The 12,006-nt window shown below is 27.0% G+C and overlaps 1 protein-coding gene across 6 annotated transcripts in view; it reads left to right on the plus strand.

Annotated features, from left to right (window-relative positions):
• The window catches only part of LOC107457202 (trafficking protein particle complex subunit 11 gry), a 50,942-nt gene that overhangs the window by 14,887 nt on the left and 24,049 nt on the right, over positions 1-12,006 (plus strand). For all 6 annotated transcript variants that reach the window (XM_043052586.2, XM_043052587.2, XM_043052589.2 and 3 more), the window contains exons 11-17: positions 497-587; positions 3,936-4,018; positions 4,851-4,929; positions 6,925-6,979; positions 7,666-7,811; positions 9,318-9,379; positions 11,710-11,842. In XM_043052586.2, coding sequence (XP_042908520.1) covers positions 497-587; positions 3,936-4,018; positions 4,851-4,929; positions 6,925-6,979; positions 7,666-7,811; positions 9,318-9,379; positions 11,710-11,842 — 649 coding nt within the window. The remainder of the gene's footprint in view (positions 1-496; positions 588-3,935; positions 4,019-4,850; positions 4,930-6,924; positions 6,980-7,665; positions 7,812-9,317; positions 9,380-11,709; positions 11,843-12,006) is intronic.

Consider the following 12,006-nt stretch of genomic DNA (forward strand, 5'->3'; position numbering starts at 1 on the left):
TTAGGCAAGAGAATTTTTTTTTTTTAAGTACATAAATAAAAAAAGCTAACATGGAAGGGAGAAGTTAACAAATTTTTTTTGGAGGGGGGATAAATGCGCCCAAGAGCTTGGGGGGGATGAGGGCCACTGCCTTTATATCTAAGACAAATTGGCTAATTAATCAGAAGCTATTGGGTTTCAAATCTCCACTTAGAATAAAAGCCCAATCCTTCACAATCACAGCTCGGCCATGATAGCTCAATTTATATAATTCTAATAAATATTCCTAAATTTATTATGTTTCTTTCTCAAAACTTCAAGACATAGTTATTTAATAATTTAATGCTCTTGAATACATTTTTTTTATTTCTTTCACAAAAATTTAATGCATCAAAATGGTTTTATTCAGTCTTGACTCTGGCATGCTTTTTAAATTATGTAGTTTAGTTGCTGTTCGAAGTTATCCTTAAAATATTGCAATATATATAATATAATTTTTTTTAATTGTGTCTTTTAGAACATGGCTGATCAACCTGACTTCTCAGTGTTAGAGGGATCAGAATCACTGGAATTTTATGGCCAAAGAGCATGGAGAGCTTGTAGTCAAAGTAATTAAGTTATTTTTCTTAAAATAAAACTTGTTAATGTTATGTGTGCATTGTGATGATTGTCTTTTAGTGCAATATTTCCCAACCTTTTCCCTTTACAACTTTTTATCTACTGATTGGATTTTCACTTACTAAAATGATACTTAGCATTTAGTAGTATTAGGGATAGGCATTAAATATGCTAATTAATTAGCAGACTATATTTTGAGTTAAAAAATCAGATGCAAAACAAAATTTTCTTCCAAATAAATTACCTAAAATTTTTAACCTAAATTTTAAGGAGTCAATGCATAATATGGGAAATGTGATCTTGCTAGTTCAGTGAGAAAAGTGATCAAAAAATTTTGTCCCTTTAAGCTGAGCATAAAACATTTAGCACTGAACAGCTTAGTAGAAAGAGTTTTTCAAAAGACATTTTTTTAAAAATTGTGATTCCAAAAAAAAAATTTTATTGTAATTAATTTGCATAATTTTATAGTCTTTAAATAAATTTGGATATTTAAGTTTCACAGATCTCAGTAAATAAAGGTACTAAGAGACTGTCTTTCATTTCTTTAAGATTGGGAAGCAATCAACAGTTAATAACAACCTTAGAAAGCTCTCTTATAAACACAATTTAAAATACTAACATTTTGAATGTTAAGACATGAACACTTGAAATGAGTGTCAGGTCTTATAGATTTTGCCAATCGGTAGCTTTCAGACAAGAAATAAAAGAGCAAGGCATAATCTTTATTTCATCAGTTAAGAGAAAGAGCAACCTATGAGCTTTCATACCAATTTATTCCGTTAAAATGTCACTTTATCCCTTCATCCAATCAGTTGTTTAGTTAAAAAAACTTTTAAATTTTTTTGCCTTTTACATACTACTTGTGATCTTTCTAACAGTTGTAAAACACCAATTTAAATAGTTAGTTCAAATTCAATTTTTTGCTGGGTGTTTTTTTGGTATGAAATTTTTAGCTTTTCTAAATTTTAGTTTTTTAAATTAATATTCTTATTTAGCCTGTTTTTTTTATGTGCATGATTATCCAGGTGAAGTTGGTGAACTTTACAGTAAATTATCGCTCAAAGTGGAGGTAAACAAAAAACAAAAGCAGATTCATTGCAAACAATAAAATAACAGCAAATAAACAAAATCAACTTCATTAAGAACAACAAAAATTAAAAAAGCAAATAAATTTCAGTTGGTCTACTTTTGCTGTAATTTTTTTAGTTGTTTTCAATCAATACTAATATCAAAAGTGCTATCTATTAATAATGATATGATAAATTTATCTAACCATGTCCTTTAAAATGTTATTTATGTATTTATACACTTTGAAAGACCTAAAATAGTGAATATCAACATCTGGTGAACGTTGATACTCTTATAATCTCTTAGATAAATATTCAAAAATATTTATTAAATATCATTATTTCTCTCTTTCTTGGCACTACTTTTCAGAGCAGGTCAGAGCCGACTCAAGGAGTTTTTCCATTTGAGTAATTTCATAATCAATAACAAGAGTAAACAGAGTATCAGTAATTTCTCTCTTAAACTAGCATATTTCACAATTTTTTGCACAATTGAATGTTAAAATATTCTAGTGTAAATAATGAATAATAAATACATGGTATCCACACCCCTGGAAAGTCATAGATTTAGGTCGCCGAAAAATCTAATTTTTAAAATGGAATCCCCCCTCAATCTCATTGTGTTCTAAATATCTGAATTCCTAACAAAATCACTACAGACAGTCATATTTTATTGTCTTTATCATGTTCTTAAAAAATTATGGTGTTCTTTCAAAAAATGAAAGAAAAAACATCATTTCTAGAGCGAATTATATCTTTTAAATTTCTGTGATTTAAGAATTTTTATTATTTATTTATTTTTTTATTAATTTAAATTTCAAGCCGAAGTAAGCCAAACATTGGCGATTTTTTTATTTCGAAATGAGAACAGACAAATAAGGAGTATTTTCTTTCCTTTCTGATGAACAAGAAAAGTGTCTTTAGAATACAATTCTGCAGAAAAAAAAGAAAAAAAAATTGCTTTTGTATTTTTATTTCAGCTATCTTATTGATTCAACTGTTTCTTTACTCTGCTTTTTATATTTAAAATCTATAAATATGAAGATTCAGAGTATAAAATTTTGGTTATAATTATCATTTCTATGAATGTTATTATAATGTTTTTTTAAATCTATTGTTACGTTTTTGTCGGAGAAAATAGTAACTTCTTTAAGTCATGAAAAATTCTTGGAAGTCATGGAAAATCATGAAAACTCATGAATTTGAAAATCTAAAATGTAGCAGATATCCTGCAAATAAAATATTTTTGTTCAATATCATTATTTCTATCTTACTCCATCAAATGGTGATATTCTGCATGGTCTTAACGAAGGATTGTAAGGAAAAAAGCATACTAAGTAATTTTTTTATTCAACACTCACTGCTCTATGTCAGGATTTTCTTATACACATGCAAAATAATGAAATCGATTGCTAAATTTTGGACATTCACAAAAGTGATAATGTGAATAACTTTTGAATATGATAATATCTGATATTCTCGTGCGGAAGGTGATATTTACTAAATTTTAGTATTTTACCTCGGCACTTACCGTTTCCTTGACTTTGTTCTCCCCTTGAACTGACATCTTCATTAACTGACATTCGGAATGAAATCTTAATCTTGGTGAACTTCAGCACCCTCTGTCTTACCTGGTGTCATCTTTGAGTGTTTATCCTTTTTAGAGAAACTTTGGTTGTTTATCCTTTGAGTGTTTATCCTTTTTAGAGAAACTTTTGTTTTTATGGCTACCGAGGCCGGTACCCCCTGAAGACGTCGGCTTCGGTGGTCATATTTTTATTTCCTTTGTTTTCTTTATTTGGTTTACCTTAGAACATTTTTAATCTTGGAGGCACTTAGCCTTGAACGGGGGACATTTGAACTTTTAGTCCACTATTTTAATTATTCTATTCTTATTTTAGTCTTATTTGTATTTAATGTGAATTTTCATAATTTTACCATTTGATGTTTTACCTAACCTTATTTTTATATGTTTTTACCTGTATTTTTAACACTTTTACTGTTGGTTAATTTTATTCACTTTGATGTTTTAAGCACTTTTAATTTTTATTCTGTTTTATTTTTATCATCTTTTCAATTTTGGTATTTTTCCTATCTTTTTAGTTTTGATTTTACTTTTCTGTAGTTTTGTTGTGTTTAGTTCATGTGACAACGGGTGAAACCCTTATCCGCAAACTCCTTCGGGGGTAGGTCGGTTACTATTAGTCTTACTAATTTTTAGATTTTCATGATAATATTTTCCTACCTGTTATTTATTATGATTTTTTTCAGGTCTTGAACCACCAGATCCCCAGAAAGAAATGAAAGGTATTTTAGCTTTGAAATACAAAGAACTTCACGATGTGGATCACTCAGTAAGTACAGTTTTGTTGTTATTTCATTTTTCTTGGTAATATTCTATCTATCCCTATTTTTGTTTGATCTAATTAAATTTTTCATGTGCGTTAATATGTTCACTGCAATCTTTTGAAACGTTTAATTACTTAAATTGCTATGAGTGTTCAACTTTTACTTAATAATTTTGAGTTGATCATTTAAAAAAACTATATGATTATAAAAGTTCATGTATTAAAAAATTATACGTTTCTTCCCTCTCTTATTTTTATAACTTTCTTGTGTATCCCTTCTGAGCTAATTTATTTTATTGATTATCCCTTTTACAGTTTACTTTTAACCTTTACATTTACTTTACATCTCATTTTAAATTGATATTCGATCTTTTATGTTTGAATGATCATAGTTTGGATGCACTTTTGTTCAAATTTATGTACTTATTTTGTTTTAAATTTATGACTAGTAAGTTTTGTTAGATTACTTATATTTTGCTCGTATTTCTTTTTATCTTGTTTAATTTTTTATGATTTGAAGATTAAAATATGAATTTTTTTATAAAGAGGTATTTTTTTCAATCTACATGCATTCATTAAATACTTTTTTTTTCCAATTTTATATATTAGTTAGAGTTTAAATTAAATAAAGAAACAGTTTCTGTCAAGATATCTTAAAATTGAATTAATGATATAATGAGTTTGAGCAAGATATAATATTTTACTATGTATGTTTGTATCTACCTTATTGAATAAGTCATGAAATATTATTTTAAGAGGCAAAAGTACGACACTAAAACTTTGTGTTTACCGTGGTAAATTTAAATTGTAATATTAAAAAAAAAATTTATGTGTTTAGATGCTGATAATACCTCTTTTGAGCAGTGCTATTACACAATTTAAAAAATATAAATGTCCAAGGATGAAGAGGCAGTTAAGTAAGTAGTTATTTTACATTTAAATATCTATAAACATTAATACTGTCTTTAAACAATACACATGTATAGGTATAGGTAGAGTTTATTAGTTGTCCCAATTCTACTGGTATTTTTTTGCTAGTTTCATTTTTTTTCTTTTGCCTATTCTACTTGTGAATTTTATATACAGTGAAACCTTGATTTAGTGGACACTCTTGGGACTAAAAAAATTGTCCGTTTAGGGAAAGGGTACCCTAATTACAAAGTTTAACATCGAAAATTGTTTTTAGAATGTTTTCAATTGTATAGAAATTATTAAATAATCTACAATAACTATCTACAAGGATATTTATTCAAACTTTAAAAAAAAAAATTGAAAATTTCTATACAAATTATATGTGAAAGAGTTTAATATAAATACATGATTCTAGATACAGCTACAGATGGATGAATATAATTTTCCTATTAACACAGATATTTCACGTTAGTCATATGATACCGAATAGGAGCTTTTAGTCCCCAGTCTGTTTCAATTATTAGGTTACACCCTCTAACACCTGCCGATCACTTAAAAGGGAACATGGTTAATACCTCCTTGAAAGTAAACCTCCCACGATTCACAGAGATCAAAAGAAATCAATGCTTACCTGTAAGATACGAGGACCTGTGGAGTTGATATATTCACAATTAATCATCGATGAATTGTCTGAATAAATGTTTCATTTATATGAATACCTCAAAGATTATATTTCTGTTATCTTTTTTTACCCCAACTGTGTTAAATACAGTCTTCAAATTTATGAGAAAATGAAAGAAATTTTCAGTAAAGAATTGGGAGCATTTAAGACGTCATTTCAGCTTGTGAGGTCCCACAACCTGTGTCGTCCAGATGAAAAGATCAAAAGATGCAGCTGTTCGAATGAGCAGTATAATTTTCCCTCCTTGCAAAGATCAGTCGAGGTGATAGTAGAATGATTGATTAAGTAGTGAAATAGCTTAATGATATTTTTAGTTATAGATAGGGCAAAACATTTACATGCTTTAAAAATTTTGAAAAGTTGCAATTTAAACCAGAAAAAGAGGAGTTTTTTTTTTAAAAAAAATTTAGAAAAAAACAGTGTCTGGTTTGAAGCGATAAAAAAAAATAATGTTTCAGGGCAAAGATGACTGTCCCGTTAGGGGTGTGTCCCCTTAGCGGAGAATGTACATAATGGTTTATTAATAGAAAATTTACAGGGAATTAAAAATATGTCCATATTGAGAGGCATCCATTTTGCAGGAGTGTCCATAACAGGAGGTTTCACTATATTTTTATGGTTGCAAACTCTACTAGATTTTCCAATAGTTCACTTGAGAGTTTAAATAGGTGATATATCACTAGATTCGAAAGTGAGCATCATTTTAGCAATAAGTTTGAAACTGTTTTTTAAATGTCACAAGAAAATAATGGAGAAAATTTTGGTGTTGGCAAAATATTTTTTCAAAAATGAGTGACCTTACTGTTTTCCTTTTAGGTTTGGCAAAATTAAAAAAATAATTTTCTCAATTATAGTTTATTTTTATTCTATTTTATTTTATCATTTAAAATTTGGCTCACTAAGACCACTCATAAACGTTTTAGATTTTCTAATCAGTTTTCATTTTTAGAGTTTCTTTATGTTTTGAGATTATGGAGGCCCCACCAATAATTTAAATTTATTCATCAGTTTTTCTTTCATAAAACCTACTATTTTACTGTGACCACATTAATTCAAATATTGAAGTTTTTAAAGGCTATTGCATGCCTCCAAATCATAAAGACAACCATACTGTAGTTATATTAAAATTATATAATTATTATAGTTATATTATTAACTATATCGTTATTATAGTTATATTATTAACTATATAATTATTCTAGTGATATTATTTTATTCTTAAATATTTACTATTTTGTGCCCATTTTCTTGTGCAAATATCAATTTTATTTCTATATATTGATGTACTTCAACATATTTATGTACACTTAATTTTTAGCTGTTGAAATGGGAGAAGAATACTATTCATACAAAGATTACAAGCAAGCTTTGACGTAAGTATACTTACCTATGCATAGAAATATTGCCATGTGTATATCTATAGTAGGTAACTGTTTGCCTACATGTCTTAATTTATATTTACAAATGCTTTTTTACTATGCGTATGTCAAGGTTGGAAAATCTTTGAATATGAAAAGTAATAAAAATTAATGGTAGATAGTGGTGATATTTGGTTATTATAATAATGGTAACATTTTAATCAAATCTTCTTTTTTTTTTTCATTAAATCATTATTTTCTTGCAGGGGGCACAATTGTGTTATCACTTTATGTTTGGTCACCATGCTCAATAAAACTTTCTTTCGACCTTTTAAATAGGATTAAATATACTTTTTTTAAGAGAGAAGCTTTCTTTCCACTTTTAAAATGTGTTATTTATTCAACTTAGTGCGATCCTAGTAAAAAAGAATTTTAATTCTATAACTTAATTTACTAGTATTATAAATGAATTTTTAATCATACTTCCTCTTCTTATATGTATATAATATTGGAATATGTATACATTTTTAAATTTTAACTGGAATGCTAAAAATTGACTATCTTCATTAGAATGTCTTAAAAATGATTAAACATCATTAATCTGTTTATATGTAGTCTTAAAAATACCTCCGTTTTAAGTACTTTGTTTAGTTTTGGTGACTAATCTTTAATTTATGCATCTATTTATCATGTGATTTCAGGCTTTTGAAGCATGTTCTTTGGGACTATAGGCTTGAAAAGTGGAGACCTCTAGTATCCAGTATACTTATTACTGCATTGAGATCAGCATATTTATCGGCCAATGAACATGATTATATATCTTTAGGAATCGAGATGATCAGTAATTGTATCCTTTATTGGTTTAAAGGCTTTTTCTTGATTAATTTTGCTACAATTTTAAAAATTTTAGCTGAAAACTAAACTTTTCAAAACATTTTTAAAGTTATTAAAATATAAATTTTGTAATATCAGCTTTATTGGATTACTTTATAAATTGTTATATCTATATCAATATAGGAGGAAGTGGTGTAAGTTGGCAATAAACTGTTCGACCTAGAAACTGTCAGATTTAATTAAGATATTTATTGTTTAGTTGTATACAGTATATCATTCCTGAAAAATCATTGATGTACTTTTTTTTTTAAACTGATTTTATTTTCTAGAAAAAGTTTAAGTGCCTGATCTTACCCCTCTAGTGGGGTAAAATTGAGTATGCATGTTAACTCAATGGGAAATTAATAAATTCCAAAATTTTAAAGAAAAATTAACAAGCATTTCTATTTTATGTGACAGTTTATGAAAATTATGTATGTAATTTATATGTGATGTGATCGAGGGCTGATTCAAAGGGGTGAGGAGAAAGAAAGCCTGGGACTTCTGAGAGCCTGACCACAATTTCTTACAAAAAATGAAGTACTTATTAATTAATAAAAAAAAAAAAAGAATGCCAACGAATTTCTTTACATTGAAATAAAAACTGCAATTTTGAATAAGGGTTTTCAAAATATGAAAGTAAGGATTTTTATGCTTTGAAGAAGAGGCCCACTATAAATTTAATCCTGCAACTCATAAAACCTTTGTTTAGCCTTGAATGTAGTTATCTTCTTTCTCTGCTGCTGTGCAGCTTTTGTAGGCTCGACATAGACTTGCATCGCTCACTATAAATTTTATTCTGCGACTCATTAAACCTTTGTTTAGCCTTAAATGTAGTTATCCTCTTTCTCTGCTGCAGTGCAGCTTTTGTAGGCTCTACATAGACTTTCATCAAGGGGGTGGGGACAAAATAGGATAGTACTTAGTCTGAAGAGTAGAAGTTATAAAAACGTAGCAGAGCAGTTCTATTATTGGACTAAATCCTTATTATTTTTTAAGATATGAGTCTTTACTAAACGTTTAATAAGCTAGACTAAAAATAACTTGTGTAATTGCAATGACCAATAAATAAAGCTAGTTTAAAAACTAAAGAACATTAAAGTGTTAATATTGTAAAACAAACCTATCTACTCAGATGCATTGAATTAATCAACCACAGCATGCTAATACGGTAGGTCCTTCTGTTCTTGACTTGTAAACTGTAATTCGCAATTTGTTTGCTCGAAAACAGAATTAATTTCTACGCAATTGAGGTACCTGTTCTCTCTCTACTACCCAGCGTTACCCCATTCTCTTTTTATATTATACTATTTTTGAATTCATTTATACATTTTATATTTATTATATTATTTACATAGATTTATTTATATTATTAAAATGAAGTAAAATTTTAAGACACATTGTTTTTAAATCTTTTATATTTCAAAGAAATAATATACTTTGCTGATGCACTTTGTTTCCTTAACTTCAAACTTTTAAGGGATTATATGCAGTATTGATGAAAAAAATATTGTTCAAAATAATATCAGCAATCTACTATCAGTAAGCACAAACATTTACTAGAATTTGTTATATTAATTTTTTAATGCAGATTTTTAGTTTGTTTAAAAATATGTATTTAAAATCTTTTTCTAAAAATTTACACATTTTAACATACACAATAGATGCAGTAACTTTGTTTTGTTTATTATAGACATAAATATAAGACTTGTTGTATGGGGCAGAGGTTTTCAAAAGGTTTATCGCAGAACCCTAGTGTTACCCTAAGGCAGTGTTTCCCAAACTTATGACTTTTGTGTACACTTTCTAAATTTTTTCGTAATGCTGTGTACCACCAATAAAAAATTAATGTACTTTTTACTATAAAAAAATTTCACGAAAGTTAAAAATCACAACTGGCAGTTGAGACCACTAATTATTAACTGTTAACTCTGCAAAAAAATAGCTTATAGAAAAATACGTAATCGTAAATTTTCATGGCTAGCTTTGTTTTGAAATAAAAAATTTTGAAATTTTCGTTTGTTGCAAGATATTTCGCATAGGAATGCGTACCCCCGCTAAACTGTTACCCCTGCGGATAAGCATACCATACTTTGGGAAACACTGCCCTAAGGTAACAAGGGTTTTGAGAGTTATAACTTTAAAAAAAAACAATAGTTGTTTTTTAAAATCTATAATTATATTTGTTTCCATCCATTATTCCATAATTTATTCAATATTTTGATTATTTTTCATGAAATTACTTATGTAAAATGCTAATGAAAGACTATAGCAAAATCAAAAAAGAAAAAAATATTTTGTTTTCAGTTATTGATATATTAAAAAGAAATACAAAAAGGTTATACATTTACTTACGTATATTGCATAAGTATTTTTCAAATTTTTTCATTCAAAATTACTAAATTCAAGAATATAGAATTATATTTAACTCTGATATACATATATTTATATTTCTCCCAGTTTATACATTCATATTTTGAAAACCGTAATTCAGTTAATTTCAAAAAATGCATTTGCCTAAAACAAATTCAAGATTAGAAGCTGTTCCTGACATGTGAATTCAACAGTCTGACATTTTGCTTAATTTTAAGATTCATAAAATGAGTAAAAAATTCATCTTCTCATTATATTTATCCAAAATGATTTGTAGTTGGGGTTTTTTTTTTTTTTTTTTTTTTTTTTTTTCAATNTTTTTTTTTTTTTTTTTTTTGTTAGTATATTTATATCTGCTAATGAACTTTACTTAGGATTTGAACTTTATTATGATTATCAAACAATTGTATATTTTGTACCTCAATTATTTAGGGTTCCATAAATGGAAAAAATTGGGAGAACTGATTTTTATTTAGAAGAACTTTTTAAATCATCATCCTCATTATAACATACTGCCTTAACCAGCTATAAAAATATGTTTAAAAGTTCTATTGCTTATGTTATTTAAAAATATTATTATATTCCTTTCTTTTATATCTCATTTCAAAATGAATAATTAAAACTAAGCTGTATTTAAAAAGAAGTACACTTTTTTCCCAGTTTAACATTTAGTTATTACAAATGCAATTAATAAGCATTATTACTTTTTGAAAAGGACTAAAATCAGAAAAATTTTTATTACTTTCATAAAATTAAGTAATTTTTATTAATTAGTTTTAAAAATTAATAAATAGTCTTACATATTTAGCACAGTTTTGTAAAGGCTTTTACGTTAACCTTTAAATAATGTACTTCAATGTAGATATTTTTTTCTTCATAATAACATAGTGGATCTACATTATAATTTTTTTTCCAGCCACTCTATTGATATTACGCAGATTAGCACTACCTCCTTGGGTCTCATTTTATGATTGGTTTGAATTTTAATAAATTTCTTTCAGTTTCTTGATTGAATTATTTTGGAATATGGTAAATAAAGCTGTAAAAGCCTAAAAAATAATAGGCATACCAATTAATTATGTGTATGCTTAATTTTTCTTAAATCTTTTGACATTGCTGTTTTTTCTTTTATTATTCTATTTAAGGTTTTTAACCTTAAAATACATTTGCTGTATCCCAATTTAAGAAGTTTTTTTTTGGAGGGAGCATAATGGTTAATCCTTATAAGCCCCTTCCATTTCATTTCATTCATTTATTATTTGATGTTTTTTTTTTAGCTTTTGGTTATTACTATAATCTTAAAATTTTTTATTTGTTGGTTAGATATTGATTATATTTAAACAAATAATGCAGGTATGTTGGAAGAATAATTTTCTTATGAATAAATAATTAAAAAATTTTGAATAAATAATTTCTTGATATTTTTTTTAAAAAAAACATAACACTTAAAATATTTTTATAACCTAACGATTTTTATGAAACTGTTGTACATTTTGTAGAAAAAACCTCTCCAGCCAATGCCTGGAATACCTGAACAAGACTGCAAAGAAGCTGAGAAGTTATGGATGGAGAAGTTATCTAACCCAGTTGAACCAATATTCACGATTCAAATGGCATCAGTTGTTCCTTTCAGTGAGTATACAAACAAAAATTACTTACTACATTCACACTTATTTTAAGACATGGTTTTGTGCTAAGCTCAGAAGCTATATCTACTACTGTAGTTGAAACGAGGAATTAAAACTTTAAATTTAACTACTTCATGGCAGTTAATTCTAACGAAAAGACTTTTTGAA

This window comes from Parasteatoda tepidariorum, chromosome 9 (assembly GCF_043381705.1).
Source record: "Parasteatoda tepidariorum isolate YZ-2023 chromosome 9, CAS_Ptep_4.0, whole genome shotgun sequence".
NCBI classification, from domain to species: Eukaryota; Metazoa; Arthropoda; class Arachnida; order Araneae; family Theridiidae; genus Parasteatoda; species Parasteatoda tepidariorum.